General features: G+C 30.7%; 1 protein-coding gene across 3 annotated transcripts in view; it reads left to right on the top strand.

Annotated features, from left to right (window-relative positions):
• The window catches only part of Nectin3 (nectin cell adhesion molecule 3), a 90652-nt gene that overhangs the window by 2315 nt on the left and 62864 nt on the right, over positions 1-25473 (top strand). For 2 of the 3 annotated variants that reach the window (XM_015478541.2, XM_048803351.1), the window contains exons 3-5: positions 3590-3886; positions 7416-7533; positions 14340-14491. In XM_015478541.2, the coding sequence (XP_015334027.2) occupies positions 3590-3886; positions 7416-7533; positions 14340-14491 (567 nt within the window). Of the gene's footprint in view, positions 1-3589; positions 3887-7415; positions 7534-14339; positions 14492-20609; positions 23662-25473 lie in introns of those variants that run through there. The other variant, XM_015478540.2, reaches the window with a different exon arrangement.

Here is a 25473-nt window from a genome sequence, read left to right as displayed (position 1 = left end):
ATATATATATATATATATATATATATAATGGTGTGCTGCTTCTTTCCTGCCTCTTTTACTCTCAGATCATTCCTGGGTCCATGAACCAGCAGCACTTGGAAGCTTATTAGGAGTACAGAATTTCGGACCTCTCTCAGAGTTACTGAACAATAATTTATGTTTCAGCAAGACCCTCTAATGATTTGTGTCCACTACTACTGTGTTCTCACCTGACTTAGAGAACTAACTTGATGACTAATTTAAAGTAGACTTCATGTAGTGAAAGTTCTGATTTAGGAAGATTAGTCTAGAATAGATTAAAATGATGAGATCCTAAAATCATACTGTTTTGGCCATGAGGCTGTAAAGTCTTGAAATTAATTTTCTAATTTCTGCCATTTGAGTGAAGAAGGGCAATATTACTAAGGAATAATTAGCAGGATTTTATAACTCTTTGTAAATATAAGAAACAAGGGAAGTTTGAATAGTGTAACAGCTTTTGAAACTTGCTGATGGAACAAAACAAATTGTTGCTATTATTTGAATGGGCTCATCTGAATTTCAAACAGGTGTTGAGAAGCTTGGATAATAGTTCAGCATTAGGTTTATTAAGTTTAACGATATATAAATGGAAATACCTTTTGGTAGTTAGAAATGGAGGAGCCAGACTTGTAGTAAAATTGGATAAAGTTTGGGATCATATGGGCAGTTTTACTTATTGAAGTTCTAAGATGGATACAGAACAGGCCTGTGACTGATTATTAGAGCAAGAGGTTGGAAGAATTAATGGATGAAGTGTTCAGGGAAAGCTATGAGACAAGGCAGAGTACTATTATTCATAATAGGAGAAGTTTTTAAGCATTACTTTAGCAGCCTTTTTCTGCATTGAGAATTTAGCCCTACAGGAAAAGATTTCTCTTTTCAGTTTTTCTAAATGTGGAATATAGCTAGTATCATCCTAAATGCATAACCTAGAAGTTAACCCATTACTTGTAATACATAGTTTAAGGCATTAGAGCTTAATTCTTTTGAACTGATTGGGAAGGACTGTTCTGATTTATCACATTCCAAAAGGTTACTCAAAAGAAATAGGCATGGATAAGTCTATAGATTAGGTGGTCTTTGATAACAGAGTTTCAGTACAGTGGTTGCAGCAGAAACCAAATTAAAGGAATGTGATATAACAAAAAGCTTTAGGAACATCTAACAAGTGCCCCACAGTAGAATGATTTTGATATTAATTGGTTACTTCCTCTTGATGGAATTTTATGTAGTTTCTAAAGTTGCAGTTAAGGGGAAGTACTTAAAAAAGAAATGAGGCACAACATTATATAAAATGAATCCATCTATATAAAAACTAGAATTAGAAACAAAGAGAAGGAAACAAATATGATAATGATCATTTTTAGGATATTATAGCTGTGGGTAATTCTGCCCTATTTTCAGTATTACTGGTTTTGCAATTGACTTTCATTGATGAATATGATGGCATAACAGGGTTTGAATTCATTTTCTTTACTCTGGAAAAAGAAAATCAGGCAAATAATGAACAGTTTTTAATCATTGGGTAATAAGCAATACAGGATTCTGATCTGTGAAAGATGTATGAAAATAAGGTGAGCCCCCACTATTGCTCTAGCTTCCTCTGTAGGCAGTTTCAAGGCCACAGTTCAGTGATGAGAAAAGAGGAAGGATGGGGGTAGGTAGGATAGAGAGAGAATGAATGAATGGGAGAAAGGTGGAAAGTTCCCCCTCTTGGTAGCATATTTACATGGTCAGAGGAAGCAACAACAAACTGTTGGACAGGGAAGAGTCACTACACAGAGAAGTTAATGTGATAAAACTAACTTTAGAAAACCAGTAAAAACAACTAGGAGATGAATGCCCTTAAGAAAAAATAAATAACAAAATTTAAAATTGACTTTAAAATAACTGTTTTAAGTTACCCAAAGAGAAAAGAAGGATTCTATTAATTATGGCATAAGTTATTAGATCAATCTTCTCACTGAGAGTGAAAAAAAAAAAAAAAACCTTAGAAACTTCAAAGAAATACAACTAGGGCAGAATTTAGTAGAAGGTGAGAAAGTAGAAGTTAGTGCTGAAAACTACATTCCACCTGAAAATGTATAACAGTTTAGAAGAAACATCTGTGATGATAAGATTTTGAGAACATTGAGAATTGAAAGAGACATGTCTGAGTGTAGTGTAATTCTGCTCAATATGGAGTGCCTAATTGTACATCTGATTTTCACTTTTTACCTTAAACACTTATATTCTCAGAATAGTAATAACCTAAAAGTAAGCTAGCCTTCCTTGTAGACCTCTAGAACTGTATATTAACTTAAGAAAATTGTGGCCTGTTTAGTGTTTTTAGGAGCTTGTCATAAGAAAACATGGATCTCTTCTGAAGGAAAGATACCTTAATTCTAGGCTTTAAATTATTTTTACAGTAATTATTCAAGCAGAGGTCTATAGTTTGCTTGAATTCTCAGATTTCCAAGTAAAGAAAATTCCAAAAGTAGCTGCCTGCACAAAATAAGACAACAGAAACAGCTGCCAAGAAATAAGATGTTGGAATTATCAGACATTGACTTTTAAACCATAGTACTTATTACATTTGGAGAAATAAGTCAATTTATAAATTTTCTGCAGAGAACAAGAAAACAAAGTCCTGTAATAGTTGGCCTCAAAGTACAGAAGTATGGTATTTCTTAGAACATTAAGTAGTTAATTTTCAAAAGTAAATAACAACTGATAAATTTTAGTAGATTGGAATTAAAAACTTCATTAAAACACACCAGATTATATCTTACTCTAATTTAGGTAATTTAGGACCCAATTCTTGTGTATGTACTGTCATGTAACTAAAAAGAACCAGTTAAAAAGAATAAATACCACCCTCTGTATTAAATTTGAAACTCTTACACCCAGAACAGCTCAGGAACATACACAAAGAAGTGTTGAGAGTGTGTTTAAAGTATGTCTTACAAACAAAAGTAGTTGAAAAAATTTAGCAACTGTAATCAGTTCATTTAGGTAATATGAGAAGTTAAAGATTGAATGCTTAAAAGCCAGTGTGTTTTAAATGAAATTAATGAGTCATCCTCAGGGCCCAGAAAAGCATCTGTTGAGTATACTTAAAGGATTTTATTTTACTTTTGCTTAACATTTTATCTATAGTCTCAGTAGTAGTAATTCATTTTAAAAAGTAAAACTTTTGCTACATAATGAAGTATTACATATTAAAACTGCTTCTTATCTCCCTTCAAAAGTAATTACTTTTATCTTGTAAAAGAAATTATGAATAAATTCTCAGAAATTTTTTGTGTGCACTAATTTGGAGAGAACTCATCAGTCCTCATACAATAATGTACACCTGTGTCAGGGAGGGCTGTCTTTGTAATGGTAATATAGAATCTTTGTCTCCTGTTAGTCCTACCTACAGATCTTTTCTTCTTGTTTCGCAAACTCAGTTGATGTTGGCATTATCTAAAATCCATGTATGTAGATTAGTTGTTCCTAAGCTTGTGAAATATGTCTGGATATGTCTTGGAAGGAAGGAAGTATTTTCTTAATTAAAATTTAACTATTTTGTTTTTCATTTGAACAGTTGAACCCACTGTGAGCCTGATAAAAGGGCCAGATTCTTTAATCGATGGAGGAAATGAAACAGTAGCAGCCATTTGTATCGCAGCCACTGGAAAACCAGTTGCACATATTGACTGGGAAGGTGATCTTGGTGAAATGGAATCTATTACAACTACCTTTCCAAATGAAACAGCAACAGTTGTCAGCCAGTACAAGCTGTTTCCAACGAGATTTGCTAGAGGAAGGCGGATTACTTGTGTTGTAAAACATCCAGCCTTGGAAAAGGATATCCGATACTCTTTCATGTTAGATATACAGTGTATGTAAAACCTAATTTTTGCTTTTCAACTTGAGTCATGTATTTTTAAAAAATCTGTATTTTCCCTCAACAAATTATTGTAAATTCTTATTTTTATTTGTTCTAATTAGTTATACATGACAGTAGAATACATGTTGATACATCATGTATAATGGAATATAATTTCTCATTCTTCTGGTTATATATGATGTAGAATCCCTTTGGTTGTATAGTTATATATGTGCATAGGTTAATAATATCTGATTCATTCTACTATCCTTCCTACCCTCATACCCACTTTCCTCTTCATTCCCCTTTACCTAATCTAAAAACTAGTCTAGTCTTCCTTAGCATACCTTCCCTATTGTGAATTAGCATCTACATATTGGAGAAAACATTTGTCCTTAAGTTTTGGGTGATTGGCTGATATTCTCCAGCTCTATCCATGTATTTTATTTTTCTTCTTTTGACATCTTTCGTCAAGCTATTTTTAATCTGAGTATGTAGTATTCAGACAATTCTATAGCTTTTCATGGCTGACATTTTTTCTTTTTATTTTTTTTATTTATATTTACATAAAATTTTCATTCACTCAGAACATTTTTTATTTTTCTTTTTTGTATTCAGATTTGGGATTGAACTCAGGGGCACATCACCACTAAGTTATATTGCCAGTCCTTTTCATTTTTTATTTTGAGTCAGGATCTTGCTAAGTTGCTGAGAGCCCTTGCTAAGTTGCTGTGGCTGGTCTTGAACTTGCAATCCTTCCGCCTCACCCTGCCAAGTCACTGGGATGACAGGTGTGTGCCACTGTGCCTGGCTCCTAATCAGAGCATTTTTTATTATTTTGTGAAAAGGACTTTTATGACCTTAAAAGTAGACTGGATATAAGGGAATTGGAAAATTTGTATCTCAAAATGTACAATACTTAGGGACAGACAACTCCATTGTGTTTGAATGATTATTTACTTTCATGGAACTTACCCATGCTTGCTGTTTTCACAAGAGTCTTATTTCCCTAGGTACATTTTTAACTAGTTTGAAAATTGTTTTTCAATATTATTTCTAATCTGATCTTATTGGTAATGTTCTAAGATTCTTAGGTAGGTAAAACAATATTTTAAAAACACTGGGATAATAATAATTATAGATATGTTTTAAAGCTGGCTTGTGCTTAAATTTTGTTGTTATTAAGGGGTACTTCATCTGTATCTACTTTTTTCTTTTCTATAGAGTTTCTCAGTTTGGGGTGTATTGTGATTTGTTTATTTGCATTTTAAAATTTTGAGCAAAAGAAAAAGTGATTGAGTGTTGCTTATAATTTATAGAAAATATAATGAAAATTAAGCAGGTTAGAGTGAGAACATTAGTACAAATATTTAGATTCTGTTGTCATTTCCATTCATGCACAAATTATAAATCTAGATAGGTTTTTGAAGGAGTTACTTCATTTTTTTGTTGTTATTATTTTGTTTTTTTTTTTTGAAGTGTCATGCATGGAATTTTAAATTATACATTCATTAAACTTGTAATGGTTTTTAAAGTTAATTCAGAGTATTTTTTTCAGTTTTTATGGGGTTAAACTTGAGAGGCTGTACTTATATGAATGTTGTTACCATTGCATTCTTGAATACAAATACCATCTTTTCTTCTCAGTTCTTTGGAGAAACTATTTTCTTTTTTGAATGTTTCCTTCCTTTCACAGACTCTTTTTCCTTATAAAATTCAGATCTCAACTGTAAATACTACCATTTCTCATATATATATCTATTTACCTGTATCTAATAATGTGATATTTTCTTGTTTTTATTATTTAACATTATTATTAATTTATTTTCTTTAATGTAATCATAGACATATAATATTATTTTTTCTAATGTAGTTGTCATAATAATTGTATTTATTTATTTTTTTATTAATTTATTTTATTTTAATATTTATTTTTTAGTTGTAGTTGGAAAACAGTACCTTTATTTCACTTATTTATTTTTATGTGGTGCTGAGGATCGAACCCAGGGTCTTGCACGTGTGAGTTGAGTGCTGTACCGCTGAACCACAACCCCAGCCCCAATAATGGTTTTTATTATTGACTTGCTTCTAAATGTTCTTGGAATATTCATGACTTTTTCCTTAAATGGAAAATACAACATGAACAAGTTTAAGGGGATAGTCTTGGAGTCCAATTTCATACCTCAAAATTAGGGGGTATTTTTTTTAGGAATACATTAATTCCTATTCTTTCTTCCTTTTAAAAAGAGATTAAACCCACTCACAGATGTGTACTCTTTCAACAACATAATTTAGCACAGTTTTAAGTGTTGGCTAATTCTTGGTATTTATAAGAGGCAGGCATTTTTTTTTAATTATCAAGGTTAGCTGTAACTTAGTAAAAGTTTAATTTTTTACAGCTTTTTGGTAAACTGCTTTTCAGTAGACCAGGCTTTCCTAAAAGATTTAGACTGACCTGATGTCAATTTAACCTTTCATCTGTTGTCGTTTGCTATTCACTTGTTTTCTATGTTGCTCACAGAATGGTCTCTGTATCATACATAAGAAATGTTTTAAGGAATCCTTTTATGGCTTCTCTCACCTCTAATATAGCCTCAATTTAAATTAGGTTCTTGTTCTTATTCTTTTAACATCTTACTTTTTTCTTTCTTGATTTTCACGATAGGTTTTAGCTAAATATTTATTATTAAATGTCATCCTCCTCATTTTAGTAGAATATAAATTTTATGAATAAAGAATCTAAATAAATATATGCCACATACCTAAAATGGAGTCTTTATCTCATTAGGAGTTAAACAAAATGATGATTGAATGAATGATAGGTATTGCTGTTTATGATTTATAGGCAGACATTTATTTTTGGTAGATATGAGTAATTGCTTCTTCAATAGCCACACATATGCTAAGAGATCTTAGGGATCATTGAATGAATAAAGTTTAATTTTTAGTACTATTTAGATAATTTACTTTTAAGTATGTAGTCTCACAAAGTCTGTGCTATAGTTTTCCATGCCCATAGACTATTAGTTAACTATAACATACAGAATTTTTTTCCTCTAACTGACTTGCTATCTCTTAGCAGATATATTTCCTTTTGGATCAAATATATTTTAAATGATAATTTTATGTGGTGATTTGGTTCTACATGATACTTAAATGCCATGTCTCATTATTTAATTAAGTACTACAATGTATTTGATTTTTTTCATGTGTTGTCTACATCTCTCATAATAGGACACTCACACTTTGCTTTTTGTGATTATAGGTTTATGAGTAGTCTTATATTCAACATCCTTAATAATTAGAACTGTGTATGCTTATAGTTGTCTAGTGTCTGGGTACTCATTATCCATTCATTGATTCATTCCTTAGGCATCTAAAATTTGAGTATTATCTTCCATATTGATTGATATATGTTGAGAACAGAAAAAATAATTGCTGTTCTTATAATGTTTAGTCTGTTGTGTTTATATTTTATCATTGTATATTGCATTTACCTATAGCCAAAGATGACTTGTTCTGTCATGTGTTTATTTTATAGATGCCCCTGAAGTTTCAGTAACTGGATATGATGGAAATTGGTTTGTAGGGAGAAGAGGTGTTAATCTCAAGTGTAATGCTGATGCAAATCCACCACCATTCAAATCTGTGTGGAGCAGGTAATGTTAGATTTTGCTTCAGAAGAGAAATTATTTAAACGTGAAGAACATTCTTTTTTCCCATACTGAGGATTGAACCTAGTAACATTGTATCATTGAACTGTATATTCCCAGAGCTTTTTATTTTTTATTTTGAGACAGCATTTCCTTAAATTGTCCAGGTTGGCTTCAAACTTGATCCTCCTGCCTCAGCCTCCTGAGTTGTGATTATAGGTATGGCCACCATGCCTGATTAAATATGAAGAGTAATCTTAAATGCATATTTAAAACTTTTTTTATCAGTACATGCCTGATTATAATAGCTGAATAATTTATTTAAAGGAATGATTTCTAAATGTTCTGTTGCCTCATTCCTCTGTACTTTCCTAGCTTGTCAGTTGCTCACAGGCTGCGTTAGCAAATTTAGTCATCCTTTCTTGTAGTTCCCCTCTTAGGTTTTAAGCTGCTGCTTCTTGATTTACCAATTTTTAATACTGTTCACTTCTTCGGTAGATGAATTAATTTTATATCCACCCCTTCACCCACAAATACACATTCTTACTCTTTATTGATTCATTGTCTGAATGAATTTAGGTTACTTTTAGTTTAACTCTGTAATTTTTATTTGCCTCCCTATAACAGGTAAGTATTTTTTTTTACCAAGGGTTAAGTAATATATCAGCATCCTGGTTTTTGTTGTTGAAAGCTCTCTTTGTTTTCCTTGTAACTAATAGTTATCTCTTTTTTACTTATGTAGTTTATTATCTATATTTCCTTGATTCTTTTTTTCTCTAAAATTCGAAACTGTTATACTAAAGTTTTCATTTTTATTTCTCAGTATTTGGAGCTTATTTCAATCTTTAGACATATATCTTTGGACAGTTGTCTTTTGTCATTTCACTTTATTCTTTTTGTTCCCTGTTCACTTTTACTGGAACTACTATTTATATTGTATAATAAGTATATTTATTGTTTTTCTAGCAATATTTTCTTAATCAAAAATTTTTCTGTTGACTTAATTTTTTAAAAAATTGACATATTTACAATTTCTTATAAGCACATTCTTATTCCCTGTTGTTTCATAGCATTCTTTTCGTATTTTATAGATACGGTGTCTTCTAGTTTCTTTCCAGGGATACTAGAGTATTATTTCTTCCCCAGAGATTTTTTTTTTCTGCCTTCTGCATATTGTCTCATTCTCCCAGATTCTTGAGGTTTGACCTTTTCTTTTTGTAGATAATCATTTTGGTTTTCAATCATTTCAGAGTGAGACATTAAAATAAAGTGGATGGTGGAAACTTTTTCTTCTGTAGGTTCCACTTTGAATGACCATGTAGAGATTATTTTCCTAGGGGAAACTCTAGGTTTCACAAATGGACAAGTGGGAATTTTTTTCTTCATAAATTATGTTTTCTTCATAAATTATTTATAGAATTTACCTTCACATTTTAGCCTGAGAAGTAAATGCCCGGTATTGGTACCAAGTTGGAAGGAATCTGTTGATTTTTTTGTAGCTTTGAACTAATCTTATTTTCAGCCCTTTGCCTTATGCTGACCTTCTGTAGAAACAGTGAGTCAAACTCAGTCGATCTTTCTAACCTTGACACTATTTTCATTTGGGGCTAGATAATTCATTTTTTGTGATATGTTATAGTATTTTTAGCACATCCCATGCTTCTATCCTCTAAAGTAGCACCTTCTACTCCCCCATTAGGATAACCCAGAATCACTCTTCATTGAGAAACACTGGCTTAAAGCATATAACTGTTTCATCCATCTATTTTCTGTTTTCTCAATGTTTGTCAAATCTATCTTGTCTGTCCCTTAACTTTTGTTTTTGGTGTGATTTTATAGAAACAAGAAAACAGTATATTGATTACTTTGTTTCCTTTAAGAAAGATGGTTTTAAATGGAGAGAAGTTCTTTTTTCATTTTTTTTTTTTAAATGGGAAGTAGTAATGAGTTAAGATATCTATTTGTTAAGGTATTTACAAAAAACAAGTAAATCTGGGTTCTTGCCAAGTGTCTGTACTTCTAGATATCTTTTTTGATTGAGTCATTTAATCTCTCTAATACTTAGTTTCCTTGTAGATAACAGTATTTTAGATAAAAAATACTGAGACAGATGAATCAGGTACAAGAGCATAGAAGATGCTTAGCATATGCCATTCCTTACATGTATAGTGTTATATGTAGATTTTTCTGATGGTGACTTTTCTGAGTAAACTTGTGAACATTATAAGACATTTTTAAAATTTCTCAGAGAATTAAAAGGAGTAGAGATTGGGGCCCAAGGACTCATGATTGCTAGATAATTGCTCTACCATTGAGCTACATCCCTAGCCCTTTTATTTTAAGACTGTATAACTAAGTTTCTCAGGATGCCCTCTGACTTGGGATCCGTTTGCTTTCTTCTCCCTAGAAGCCGGGGTTACAGGAATGTGCCACTCCTTCTGATGATATTTGTTTTTTAAACAATGTAAAAATATTGTCTTTACTCTTCAGTGCTGAATTAAAATTCTGTTCCAAAAATCCAAAATGTGATTTACTCCAAAATCTGAGACTTTCTGAATGCTGATGCATTTCAATTTCAGATATTTGGAATAGTGATGTTTAAATAAAAAAGTCTATGCAAATATTCAGAAATCTTCAAAATCTGAAAACTTTGTGGTCCTAAGCATTCAGATAAGAGATACGTAGTCTCTACTCATAACTACAAAAGATTGTACCCATTGTTTTTTTTCACCTACTACCCTTAGGATTCCAAAACAAAATTGTGCCACCTTTGGATAGAACAAGTATCAATTTGTATTAGTATTCTATGATGCTCTACAAATATGCTTTTTCTTTTTCTTTTTTTTTTTATTTGTAATTTTCAGATATATGTGGTAATAGAATGTATTTTGACATATTATACATGCATGGAGTATATTTGGGATCCCATTTTGGCGTTTGTACATACTGGTGATATATTCATATGTGAACGTAGGAAAGTTATGTCCGTTGCATTCTACTGTCTTTCCTATTTCTACCTCGCTTCCCTTCCCTACATTCCCCTTTGTCTAATCCCATGGGCTTGTACCCACCTACATGCCTACCCCCGCCTATTGTGGGTTAGTGCCCACATATCACAGAGTACGTTCAGCTTTTGTTTTTTTGGGTTTGGCTTAACTTCACTTAGCATGATAGTCTCCAGTTCCATTAATGTACTGACAAATGCAATGATTCCATTCTTCTTTATGGCTGACTAATCTTCCATTGTGTATATATGCCACATTTTTTTAATCCACTAATCAATTGAAAGATAACACTGAATGGTTCCATAGCTTAGCTACTGTGAATTGAATTGTTATAAACATTGTTGTGGCTATGTCACTGTTATATGCTGATTTAAGTCCTTTGGGCATATATATACCAAGGAGTAGGACAGCTGAGTCAAATAGTGATTCTATTCCAGGTTTTCTGAGGAATCTCCATACTGCTTTCCATAATGGTTGCACCAATTTGCAGTCCTACCAGCAATGTATGAGAGTATCTTTTCCCCCATACCCTCAGCAACGTTTATTGTTACTTTTATTCTTTATAATTGCCATTCTAACTGGAGTGAGATGGGATCTCAGTGTAGTTTTGAATAGCATTTCTCTAATTGCTAGAAATGTTAAACATTTTTTCATATATTTGTTGACCATTCATGTTTCTTTCTTTTCTTTTTTTTTTTTTTTTTTTCTGGTACTAGGAATTGAACTCAGGGACGCTTTACCACTAAGCCACATCCCCATAACTTTTTTGTATATTATTTAGAGACAGGGTCTCATGAGTTGCTTAGGGCCTCACTAAGTTGCAGAGGTGGGCTTTGACCTCACAATCCCCCGTCTCAGCCTCCCATTCATATTTCTTCTTATGTGAATTGCCTGTTCAGTTTCTTTCCCATTTATTGATTGGGTTATTTGTTGTTGTTGGTGTTAAGTTTTTTTGAGTTATTTGTATATCCTGGAGATTATTGTTCTATTTGAGATGCAGGTAGCAAAGATTTTCTCTCATTTTGTAGGCTCTCTCTTCATGCACTTGATTGTTTCTTTTGCTGGGAAGAAGCTTTTTGCCTTGATACCATTCCATTTATTGATTCTTAATTTTACTTTTTGTGGTTTAGGAGTATTGTTGAGGAATTTGGTTCCTAAGACAACATGATGGAGAGTTGCACCAAAGTTTCTACTAGTAGGCACAGGGTCTCTGGTGTAATGCCTGTGTCCTTGATCCACGTTGAGTTGAGTTTTGTGCAGAGAGATAGGGGTTTACTTTCTTTCTGCTGCATATGGATTTCCAGTTTTCCCAGCACCATTTGTTGAAGAGGCTGTCTTTTCGCCAATATATGTTTATGGCACCTTTGTCTGGTATGAGATATAACTATATTTATGTGCGTTTGAGACTGTGACTTCTGTTTTGTACTGTTGGTCTACATGTCTGTTTTTGTGCCAATACCATGCTCTGTGCTGTAACTTAAGGTATGGCATTGTGATGCCTCCTGCTTCGCTTTTCTTGCTGAAGATTGCTTTTGTTATTATGGGCCTCTTATTTTTTCAAATGAATTTCATGACTGTTCTTTGAATTTCTATGAAGAATACCAATGGAATTTTGATAGGAATTACATTATGACAGTATGGCCATTTTGATAATATTTATTCTGCCTATCTAACAACATGGGACATCTTTCTATCTTCTAAGGTCTTCTTCAATTTCTTTCTTTAGTGTTCTTAGTTTTCTTTGTAGAGGTCTTTCACCTCTTTTGTTAGATTGATTTTGAAGTTTTTTGTTGTTGTTGGCTTGTTTTGAGGCTATTGTGAATGGAATAGTTTTCTAATTTCTCTTTCAGCTGATTCATTATTGGTAAATAGGAACACAATTGATTTATGGATATTAATTTTATATCCTGCTAATTTGCTGAATTTGAGTTCTGGAAGTTTTTTGGTGGAGTTTTTGGGTCCTCTAAATATAGAATCATGTGGTTGGCAAATAGGGATAGTTTTGAGTTCTTCTTTTCCTATTTGTATCCCCTCGATTTCTTTCTTCTTTCTAATTGCTTTGGCTAGAGTTTTTAGGACTATAATGAATAGAATAGTGAAGACATCCCTGTCTTTTTCCAGTTTTTTGGTTATGTTTTGTTGATGTATAATGCCCTTAAGCTGTATGAAAGACCTAAACTTTGGCTTGAAGTCCACTTTATCTAATATGAGGTTAGAAACCCCTGCTTGTTTAAGAGATCCTTTTGAATCATGTTTCTTTTCCCATCATTTTACCTTCAGTCTGTAATGTCTTTGCCAATAAGCTGCGTCTCTTGGAGACAGCATATTATTGGGTCTTGTTTTTTAATCCAATCTGTGTCTTTAAATTTATGAGTTTAGGCCATTTACATTCAATGTTAATTTTGAGCAATGATTTTTATTTCCTGTCATTTTGATTTATTTCTGGTTTTTAGTTTGAATTAGTTTCTCCTTTGATGGACTGACTATTCTGCTAGTGTAGTTCCTCCCTTTCATGCTTTACTTTTATTTTTCATTTTTTTAAATATTTATTTTCTTTTTAGAAGTAGTTGAACACAAGACCTTTATATTATTTTTTATTTTTATATGTGGGTGGTGAGGATTGAACCCAGGGACTCACATGTGCTAGGCGAGCACTCTACCACTGAGTCACAGTCCCAGCCCTTATTTTTCATTTCTTAATGAAATATTTATTGAGTATGTTTTTTAGTGTCAGCTTTCTAGTTGTGAATTGTTTTAACTTTTGTTTATCATGGAAAGTTTTTATTTTAATCTCAGTTCTGAAACTTAAGTCTAGTCTACAGGATATAGTATTCTTTGTTGGCATCTATTTTCTTTCAGAGTGCAGTATATACTATTTGAAGACTTCCTAGCTTTGAGGGTCTGGGCTGCAAAATCAGCTGAGATTCAGATTGGTTTCTCCTAAATGTGACCTATTGTTTTTCTCTGGCAGTTTTTATAACAGTCTATCAAAAAGTCTATTTTGTACATAAGGCATGTCATAATAATGTGCCTTGGTATGGGTCTGTTTTAATTTTTATATTTTGGGTCCTGTAAGCCTCTCCTGTATTTGATTTTCCATATCATTCTTAAGGTTTGAGAAATTTTCAGATATTAATTCCTTGAATGATTGTTCCTTCCTTTGGTTTGTATCTTTGTATGCTCTCTATAACTATATTATAGAAGATGCCAAAACATCTTTTCACTAAGAAAATTGTAGTTTGTTTATGTTTATTCATAATTCATGGAGAATTTTAATTGCTTTGAAATTATTCATAATACCATAAAATAATATTTTTCTAATTTGTAGTTTTCTGAATACATATTTTTAAAACCAATTTTTTCTCTTCTTTCTTCCTATTCTATTCTGTCCATCTAGTTACACTTACATGGATTAATATTTGGAAAGAATAGGTATACTTAATGGACTTTTCTCTAATACTTATTTATTAAAATTAAAATTTCTTTTTTTTTTTCATTTTTTTTCTTTTTTTTTGGAATTTTTTTTTTAATATTTATTTTTTAGTTTTTGGCGGACACAACATCTTTGTTTGTATGTGGTGCTGAGGATTGAACTTGGGCCGCACGCATGCCAGGCGAGCGCGCTACCACTTGAGCCACATCCCCAGCCCAAATTAAAATTTCTTATGTGTTTTTGTTTCATAGTTAATTGTATCTGAAATATAATGATTATTTTACTAGCATCGAAAATTAATGTTTTTTAAAAAATAATTGTCAATAAATTCTGTATGAAGCTACTTAAAATAATTTAAGCTTTTTAAAATTTAGGTTGGATGGACAATGGCTTGATGGTTTGTTGGCTTCAGACAATACTCTTCATTTTGTCCATCCACTGACTTTCAATTATTCTGGTGTTTATGTCTGTAAAGTGACCAATTCCCTTGGTCAAAGAAGTGATCAAAAGGTCATCTACATTTCAGGTAAGTTACTGTCTACTTGCAAAATACCTTACTTAAAATATTCCTTTGGTAACAATTATATAATAATGTGATACAGTAATAAAGGTATAGATTCATCAGTGTAAAGTTTTCCAGATATATAAAAGGCATATGATGAAGTAATACCTGTCTGAAATACATATATAAGGTGGTATTCTTAAAGAAATGACAGAATATCTATATAGCTTTATATATATTTTAATATGTATAGTTTTCAGTTAAGTTGTATTACTTATTTTTTTATTTTTTAACATTTTTTTAGTTGTTGATAGACCTTTATTTTATTTATTTATTTTTATGTGGTGCTGAGAATCTAATCCAGTGCCTCACATATGCTAGGAAAGTGCACTAAAACTGAGCCACAGTCCCAGTCCTACTTGTTTCTTTTATAGGTATTGTGCCTTTCTAAATTCTTTTGTTTTTAAACAAAGAACGGTGATTTTCTATTCCCCCTTTGCTGAATACTCTGCATACATTTGTCTGATAAATAAAATAGGATATTAACTTTGATAACCTGCTTTGTTAAATAACGTTACTTTCTACCTGACTATGTTGGGTTACTGAGAGGTGAAGTAGGAATGCTCTTGAAAATATTTTAATGAAATAGAATGTACTTTTTTTCTTATGGTCAGTTGTTAAGCTGGTAAGAACTTAGGTTTTTCACTTATTATTTGTCTCATCAAATGTTAATTTGGCTGAATATGAATTTGGCCATTCACATTGTAGTTATCAATTATTAATGGAATCCTTATTTAGAAACAATATATAAATTATTTTGAGTAACTACTTAACAGTAAGTATATATCAAGCTATATGTTTAACAAATGGAAAATTAAGGGGAAAGTATAATAGAATCTAAAATTGCAGATTTGTATGATAATTGTTGAATGGGTAATTAAAGTTTTATCTCTTTAAATCTAAAAGTAAATAAGTTAGAGATATAAAATTTTTCATGATTGCTTAAATGTTATATTCTCAGACCTATGTAATCATTCAAGCTGAGCTTATATTATTTTCTCATAGTACTCACCACAATTTATAGTTGTATTCATATTTATTTATTATTGATCCTCAAATTTAAGCACCTTGTATTTATTTTATCCACTACTGTATACTCAGCAATTATCTTAGCACAATGATAGACTCAAATATTTTTTTGTATTATACCTGCAAGAAGCTAAGTGCTATATACATCCCTACCTCTTTCTGCTAGTAACAATGCTTTTGTGGAAATCTGAGGGAGATTAACCATTAGTAAATGTCTTTCTTCCATTAGGGGATAAGCCATAGGAAACACATATTTAAAATGTAATTACCTGAAGTCTGTTTATTTTTGTGCCTGTTGTACAGTTTGGTGTGGGATATTATTTGTAAATTTTAGGCTTTCCTGTACTCCTATTAATAAAACTCAATTTGGACGCTCTTAATATATGCTAATTCCATTTATGATATCCTAAGTTTATATCTTTTTGGCATTCTGCATCCACTTCACAGTATCACTGATTTGTATTTTCAAGTGCTTATTAATGATCATTAACTATATGTAGCAGTTGAATGGACATTTACAGTTTAACATGTTAAAAATGAAATTCTGATCTTATACCTGCCTCTTAACACCAATCCTGTTTTTCTACAGGTTTTCTAACTCAATTTTTTGTAGTTCTAGTCTTGAAAGTATCGTTAATTTTACTTTTTCCTCTCAGACTCTATGCTGTCCATAAAGAAATCTGTGTCAGCTTTCCCATTGCATTAAATTGAATTCTATCAGTTATCTACCACTTCCCTGCTACCACGATGGTCCAAGCCATCAGCAACTCTTTAACATCAGTATTAACATAGTCATTTAATATCTCCCATTTTGAATCTGTTATCCTTTAATCTGTCATCAGATGAGCAACCAGAGTGATCATTTTAGAACTATGCCAAATCATGTCGTTCCTCTTCTCAGAACCTTCTATGAACTTTCCATTTTACCTACATTGAGAACCAAAATTTTATAGTGACTTACAAGGTTCTGTACTTGTTCTGGTACCAAATTACCTCTTTGACCTCATTCTTTTATATACCCTTTGCTCACTAGCTCAGCCATACTGGCCTCTTTTTTCTTGTTTGAACACGACAGATATATTTCTGCCCATCAGTCTTTGCATTTTCTGTTTCTACTGCTTGGAGTGCTCTTACACAAGAGTATTTTCATACCTATTTATCCCACATCTTTTAGGTCTTTGATAAAGTACTGCATTTTTGAGTAAGGTCTTTCTGTTTTCATGATTGTAAAATTGAAAATCTTCTCTTCTTACTCTTTCACCCCTTTTTGTCCTGCTGTGCCTTACTTTTCTCTCAAACACTTATTGCTATGTGACATACTGCATATTGTGTTCATATGCTTGTCTAATTTTGCACTCACCAGAATTTAAGTCCTAAGAGGGAAGAATTTTTGTCCACTTTAATCACTGTTGTATTTCCATCATCTGCAGTTTTGAATGTAATAGGTATTCAGTACATTTTTGTTTATGTATGTATGTATGAATGAATAAGTTTGAGAAGAGAATAAGCAGGAAAGAATTAAAATTCCAGAATTTGCTTTTATGTAATTTTATTTGCCTTAATTAAGGGACCGATCACTTTACACATTTTTAAAAATCAACATCTACTAAATCTTTATAAGAATGAAAATCAAATTTTAAGAAAATGTGAAAATTAGTTAATTATTGCTAGATATTTCAGAAGAAGAAAGCAGTATGTGAAATGATTTTCTTCCAAGTGATCAAGAATTAGACTTTACCTTTCTACCCAAGAGTCTACACAATACAGTATACTATGCCAGGTTTAGTTTACTTTGGTAAGAGTTTCTTGGAGTTTGCCAAGAATCATGGGTATAATATTGCTTTAAAAAAATTAACTATTTCGTAAAACCTTTTAAATCGGAATAAAAGGCCATAATTAAAACAGAATAAACAGTTAATTTTTTCATTGTAAACTTTAGAAAATTTTACCTCAGTATTGTTGAAATAGACACCTTAAACTTTTAGAAATGATTTTTAAAAATATAAAAGAAATATATCTTATGATGAGTCTCAAAGTTCTACTTAGAACACAGTAGAATTAACAAGTGTGAGTCAAATTGTTCTAAATTTTATTACCCATTTTCCCATACTGTTAGACATATGATTTTGAATAAGAGGCCCTTGATTCATGATTTCGATTTTCAACTGTAAATATAGATTCTACTCTAATATATTTTCACTATCCTGGGGTGCAGTGGCTCTTTATCCGATACTGAATATTGGACGTTGTTTTTCTTGTTTGCTTTTTTCCTCCCTGATTTTTCTCATATTTTCTTTAAAAATAGAAAAACAAAATTTTAAATGTCAAATAAACTCCCCTATGCCTAAAATTGTATTCCTCTGAAAAAGTTGAATTTCAGATCATACTGATTTGAGGGTCGAGACACAATGTCAAAACTAAACAATCAACATTTAGCATGCCTTAAGTTTTAAAATGCATGGATTTGTTTATTTAAACAACCCATAAAAGTCTAAAGAAATAGAAGTAATCCATGTAATTTTTTCATGGATTTTTAATTTATTTATTAGGCAAAAATCTACCTTATAGCTATTACTAAACTATTTTTACTAAACTATAGCTACCTTACTAAACTATTTTTCTGTTTGATAGGAGACATTAGTTAAAAAAGAAACTTAAGAACTTAAGAGAGGAAATCAGGATGTTCTAGAGTCCATTATATATCTATTATATTCTCATTTATCACACATTCAATAAAAAAATTTTAAAAATGTGTCTGACTGAAAAATATGGAATGATATTGGGAACAATTTTTATATCATGATAAATAAGTACCTGTTTATGATTATAAAATAGTCTTGCCTCATTTGAATTATGACTTTCATTCTAAATTTAAAAATAAATAAAATTCTCATATACATTTTCATATGTTTAAAATACAAAATGATGAAGTATTAAAAAATATTCTCTATGCAAGGATACTAATAGGATGTCTGTGCTGTATTTAACATTGATTAAGGAGAAGGATAGTGGATTGAAACTTATAGGATCACTAACAAAACTAAATTAAACAAAATTAAATTTTTTAGTAGATTTTTCTGAAATCTGTATTTTTTTGAAAATGAATGAAATGAACATTAGACATCCATCAGTATTCATATAAAGAACTTTGCAAGTAGAAATAAAAGTGTCAATTATTATTTTTAGGATATGTGGTAAAAATGTTCAATTATTTGTGTATACTTCATCAGCTCAAGTATATGCACTCTTCTGAGAAACCCAGGAACATATTAGAAGTTATGAAAAAACCAGATTGGAATATGACAAATATATGTATATCATAAATAATTTATGTAGATCTGTATTTAAATGTGCTGATGTCAGTTTGTTTTGATAGTTTTCTTTGAGAATCACTAAAGATGGCATTCAGTACTTAAAACTTGACTTCCCTGTTACTCTTTCTCTTTCAAAAACACAAATCATCTTACAAATGATTTAAGTTAGTGTATTTCTTTATTCTTTATTATCTTAATTCTATAAAGTTGGATTGTATGAGCTTTTACTCCTTTTATCCTAGAAATAATCTTCCAATTCCACATTTGTTTGTTCAGCTAGTGAATATGTTCTTAAAAATTATAACTCTTCCTTGATTCTCTTACATATACTATGATAACTAATACTCACTTCAGAGTACTTGACCAGGGTTACCTGTTATATCAGTTTTAGTCAGGAAATTAGTTATACTGTTATTTGTTAAGTTTTATACTGTACTTGCTAAATTTTTACCACATTCTATACATATGGCATACCGTGATGAAACCTGTTTCAGTAAGTATTTTTCTTTAGCTTGTAATATTAGAATAACTTACCCATGTAGATTTAGTATTTTTCTAACAATCACATTTTTAAAACTCTGTCAGTACCACTCATTTAAAAAATTAATTGTAGGATATTACCATTTGGGTCGTTTATTTTTATCTAAGAAAATATTCAAGATTTTTAAGCTCATCTTTTCTTCAAACTTTAGAATTTTTTGTGTAACATGACCTACAAATACTACTTAATTGATAATTAACCAGTCTTTAATTTTTACTATTCATGTTTAGTTGCTTTTTAATATTAATGGCTATTTACTCGTGTAATCTAATGTCTGTATACAGGTTCATTTGCATCTAATATTTAATTATTATTTGAATGTTCTCTCTAAAATATTAGCTTTTTGTGAGATGCTATCTTGAGCAATTATATTAAATTTTGTAGGTATAGCTGAAATTCCTTAATTTTCTAAGTGTTCACCTATGTTAATCATGGAGTATTAGATGGTTTTTACTACATTGTAGATTATAATATTTTTACTTTGTTTTATTTATCAGTCTCTTTTGATAATAGCTATTTGGATAACACAATTTAAACACATGATTTATGTTTTTTAAATTACTTAGTAATTGTCCTTACTGCGTATTTCCTTTATAAAAATTTAGAGTACTCTTTATCTAAGAAAGAATATTTTTGAGAGAATTATTAAACCAACAACTTATACTGTGCCACCTTAACAAGATTCTATAGTTTTTCATTCTTTGAAAAATAAGTTCAGATTTTACCTTTTAGGTAAAGATGGACATCAAGAAAACTTTTAGTTTTTTATTCTTTCACTTTATTTATTTGTACTACTCGCTAAGAAAATGTACATTTGATTACTTAATTTAATTTAATGTTTTGTACAATAATGCTTGAGCCAGCTCTATATAAGACACTGAAGTAATAATCTACATTAAAACAAAAACAGCAACTTTTTATTCCTAGAGTACAGTACACTTTTAAACTTGGAATAAAGTTATTTAGTATTCATTCTTTTCACTGTATTAGTAACTGACTAAGTGTCAGTTTTGCTATTTTTTAAAAGTATATAAAAGTACCATTACTGTCTAATCTTAATCAAATTAAGAATGAAAAACTATTGTTACTATGAATATATATTCATTAACTGTGCTGTCTTTTCAACTTGCTGCTGAATTAGCCTACATTGACATTCTTTGCTTTTCTGTGTCTTGTCTATCTTTACTGTTTCCATTAGATCCTCCTACTACTACCACCCTTCAGCCTACAATTCATTGGCATCCCTCAACTGCTGTCACCGAGGATCTAGCAACAGAACCTAAAAAATTGCCTTTCCCATTGTCAACTTTGGCAACAATTAAGGATGACACAATTGGCACAGTCATTGCTAGTGTAGTGGGGGGGGCTCTTTTCATAGTACTTGTGAGTGTTTTGGCTGGAATATTCTGCTATAGGAGAAGACGGACGTTTCGTGGAGACTATTTTGCCAAGAACTACATTCCACCATCAGATATGCAAAAAGAATCACAAATAGATGTTCTTCAACAAGATGAGCTTGATTCTTACCCAGACAGTGTAAAAAAAGAAAACAAAATTCCAGTGAACAATCTTATACGAAAAGACTATTTAGAAGAGCCTGAAAAAACTCAGTGGAACAATGTAGAAAATCTCAATAGGTTTGAAAGACCAATGGATTATTACGAAGATCTAAAAATGGGAATGAAGTTTGTCAGCGATGAACATTATGAGGAAAATGAAGATGACTTAGTTTCACATGTAGATGGTTCCGTAATTTCTAGGAGGGAGTGGTATGTTTAGCGACCACTAAATGTGACTTAACTATGTACAATGTTTCATTCATACTAGTTGATCATTTTCAGATTGTTCATACTTTTCTTGAGGAAGAATAAGCTTTTTCAAGTTGATTTTCGAGCTTTTTATATTCTAATCTGACAAATGAAAATGTAAAATCTGGGTTCAATGTATCTGAGCTGCTTTACAATTTTTTTCAATGCTGTACTACTGTCTCAAGATTTAAATTTTAATGCAGAGTACTTTATTGGTCTGAGGCACACAGGTAAGAAGAAATGTCAACGTTAAATGTGTGAAGTTTTTGGTACAAAAATTAAAAAAAAAAAAAACAAAAAGAAACTACCTTGGCATTGTGTATTAAATGTTTACCTAAGACTATAATCTCAAGTATAATGTTTGTTAAACATATACCTCTTAAAATTTATCACCACTAAATGATACTGCATCAAAATTGACTATAAAGGCAATTCAAAATATGTTTATATATATTTTTAGTATACTAAAAATATTCAGCCTGATGGAACATCTTTCCTTTTCAAACATTATTTTCTAAGTTTCTATACAAATGAAATCTTTACCTCTGCATTTTAATGAGCCTTGCCATAATTACTGAAGAATGGCTTTTCAAAGATATTTTGTTGCACTAAAACTGTGGTAGTAAACTCCATCAACATGATGTGTGAAAGAGTATCATTAGCTGGTCAATATTTTTGTCTCAAATACATAGAAGAGTAATAAAATACATGCCTTCTAAACATGATAATTATTACAGTTTTTGTCATCTCTGTGAGACAGTTCTTAAATTGTCCTGTGAACATGAATTTTGGTACATTAAGCAGTAGCCTTATTTTAATGCTTTATACAAATAGTTTAAATATACAAGTAGTAATGAACATATGGTACACAATTAAATACAGAACAGAAAGGGCATTTCACTATACCGGCATACCAGTTTTAGAGATGAGGTATTTCAGCCAGGAATCTGTACAAAGGATTTTCTACACCATCTTGTTTAAGTTATTTAATGTTGATGTTGTTCAAACGGGTAAATGTATAGGAAAAAAATTAAACTTGGAAACTTGGAATTTAACTAGAAAATTTTGAATTATAGAACCAATTGGTAATATTTGCTGATGAATATTGGCAGTCCATCCCCTTTTTCCTCTTATTTCCTCCTAAATGTATGTATGTGTTTTAAGATTTTTCTTTCTCCAATTAAAACTGGAAACATCATGAGGGGTATTTTTTGTTTTGTTTTGTTTTGGTTTGTTTTTTTTTTTTTTTTTACAGAATTCATTAAGTGTATTCTTTCCAGAATCATGTATCTTTTGAGAAAGAAATGTTATCTAAATCTTGAAATGTGAATCATCTTCGGGAGGTAGTTAAATGACTTCTACAGTGGAATTCTATAAATTTGTAATCATAAAGACAGCTGTTTTGAGGTCCAGAGAATGTGTTTTGGTGATTCATTAGAAAAAAAAAAAAAAAGACTGTGTAGAATAAATGTTTTACCAGGGCAGTGAAGTAGAAGTAGAATCATTAGGAGAATCACAAATCAAATAAATTTTTTTTAACAAAAAGGTGAAGTAGGTACTTTATTAACCCTCCCAACCACCCATGCTTCCCAATCCTTATCAAATCAAAAATGTGATATAGAAGGCAAAAGTCTTACATGCAAGTAGTGAAAACGTTATTTTAAATAATAATGAACCAGTTTTCTTTAGAAGTATTTGCATAAATTAGAAATTCTTCCCTAATACTTATAAGTCTATAATATCAGTTTAAGGAATAAAGTTAAGTTCATGGTTACCTTGTTTAAAATGTCTGTGTTTTAATATAGTTTAACCACTTATATGCAGATACTAAGACTTCTTAGTCTAAGTCATTGGAAGGAAATGTTAATAATACAATGTGATTGAAATAACTTTATTTTTAATTTAAATATCAGCAGAGATATCAGTCACAAGAAAGATAGGTCTAAAATTTCTTCTCATAAAAATGTAAATTTGTAATTTTGTGGCTTTTCTGATCAAAATTATCTTTATAAATAAGGGTTGGAAATGCTGTATGAATATGAGCTGAATAGTCATGTTTAGGATTTTATGTAAATCTCAGTCTGAGTATAATCTGAAAGAAATAGCAGTGTATTTCAAGAACTGTTTTTCAAAAATATCTCCTTACTGATTATAACCTTTTTAGTTTGTCATCTTATGTGGTTAGTTTTTTTGTTTTGTTTTTGTGGGAGAAGGCAACTTGAAAACATAGAAGTGAGTATTTGATATGTTCTGTATCCTTAATCTGAATCATGTGGCATACCAAAAGGTTTCAAAGTTTTAGGAATCCTATACTGGTGCTTAAGATGTTTTGGAAGCATTGCACTGTTGCTTATTAGAGGTTTATGTATATATGGTACTGTACATTGGGAATGGTTTGTAAACATAAATAGTTACATGAAATAAACATTTTTGTTAAATTAATTTTTGAATATTAGTTATGTGCCCAGCTAATTATTAGGTATATATGAAACTCTAGTACCTTCTTGGAAAAGATAAAGGAATGATTTCTACTATTCTGGGGCGATATTTACATTTTTTTCTTTTCATATGCTTTCAACCATTTTTCCTTTAGGATTTTTTTTCCTACTGGTTAAAGTATTTCAATAATACAATGAAAATAAATACAACTCTTTTTTTTCCTACCATTTTATTAAAATACACTGAAATGTTTAGTAGGCTAGGGGCTAACTTTAAAGATGGTTTTTGACTCTGTAGTTTTTGTCATATGCCTAACAGAACTTTTTATTTTTGATAATTTTGATATTAAGGAAACCACTAAGATTTTTGGTAGTAAATCTAGCTTCTGATAGCCATTTGTAGTAAAGTTTAAGGTAATGATGGCTACATGTTTTGCATTAAGGAACCATAGAAAGTACAAAATGGAAGTGCAAAAACAGAAATGTGGCCGTTTCACATGCAAGAAAATGTGATTTGAGTTTCATTTTTATTTTGGTAAATACTGCTAAAACAAAATATATGAACATGTAAGAAGTTGTTATTATGTGGAAGTAATCAATGTACAGTATAAGAAAGGAAGAAATGGTACCCATATTGAAATGTGAATTCTAGTAGGAGAATAGAGTATAAATTGAATATTTTTTTTCTATTTACTCATGAACTAGAAATGCACTCTCCATGAAAAGGTCCTTTCTCAAATTTTTTGACATGTTGGGTTTGAGTTTAATTGCAGTTTTCATATTGGGTGTTAGCTCCAATAGTCATGCAACAAACTATTGAAGTTTAAAAATACTCAAAGTACTTTTCCATATTGAGACTGACTTTGTATTACCTTCATCCTCATTTTGCTTACCAGTGGTGTATATGTGTGTGTATGTGATGTATTTTCTTTAATTAACAATCAAAATATAATTTAAGATTTGTGGGAATTAGAATGTGCCTTATTTCTCTTCCTAATAATCAGGTTAAGAACATAGGTAAATAAAGTTTGGGAGGAGCATGTAGGTTGCCACGTTAGTCATTAAAATTTGACTTTAACCATTTGATTCCATATATATATGATCTCATGAATAGCATTCAAAAATGTTTGAAAAAATTGTAAAGAACATGTACCATTTTTATTTTCCCTGTAATTACTCCCTAAAACAATAGAATATAACAACTATTTACATGTCATTAGGTAATAGTAATCTAGATATTATTTAAATTATAAAAGAAGATATATGCAGATACTAAATTACAAGGAATTGAGCATCCCCAGATTTTGGTATCAGGGATCCTGGAACTAATTCTGTGGATACTGATGGATAACTGTATTGGCTTTCAGTTGAAATTAATATATTTTGAATGGTATTTATGTTGCTATTTAGTGATGTTTACATATTGCTTGTGAACAGTTTTGATTAAAAATGTCATTGTTTAGAATTGTTTCTCCCGATTCCTATTTCTGACATTTTAAAATTAAACTTTACATTATGTTAGAACAAGAAGCCATTTTTTGAATAACATACAAATTGGATTGTTGTGTTCCCTCTTGTTATGCCAGTAAAATTTTGTTCATAAGAGTCTTTAGAAAATAGTGTCCACACAATACAAATTTTTATGTTTTGAAAAACGTCTTCTGATTTCTTCTATTATTTAAAGAAAAACCATGAAGTGATTTTTATTTTTTTAAAGTACATACCTACTTTGACCTGAGTGGTGATATGTTTCCATCAAGATTTGAAACCAAACATAGTTGTACAAAAGCTTTTGATATATTTTATATATATATAT

This window comes from Marmota marmota, unplaced genomic scaffold (genome assembly GCF_001458135.2).
Source record: "Marmota marmota marmota unplaced genomic scaffold, marMar, whole genome shotgun sequence".
Taxonomy (NCBI): domain Eukaryota; kingdom Metazoa; phylum Chordata; class Mammalia; order Rodentia; family Sciuridae; genus Marmota; species Marmota marmota.
Note: the sequence above shows the minus strand (reverse complement) of the source record. Positions and strands in the feature narration are given on the sequence as shown.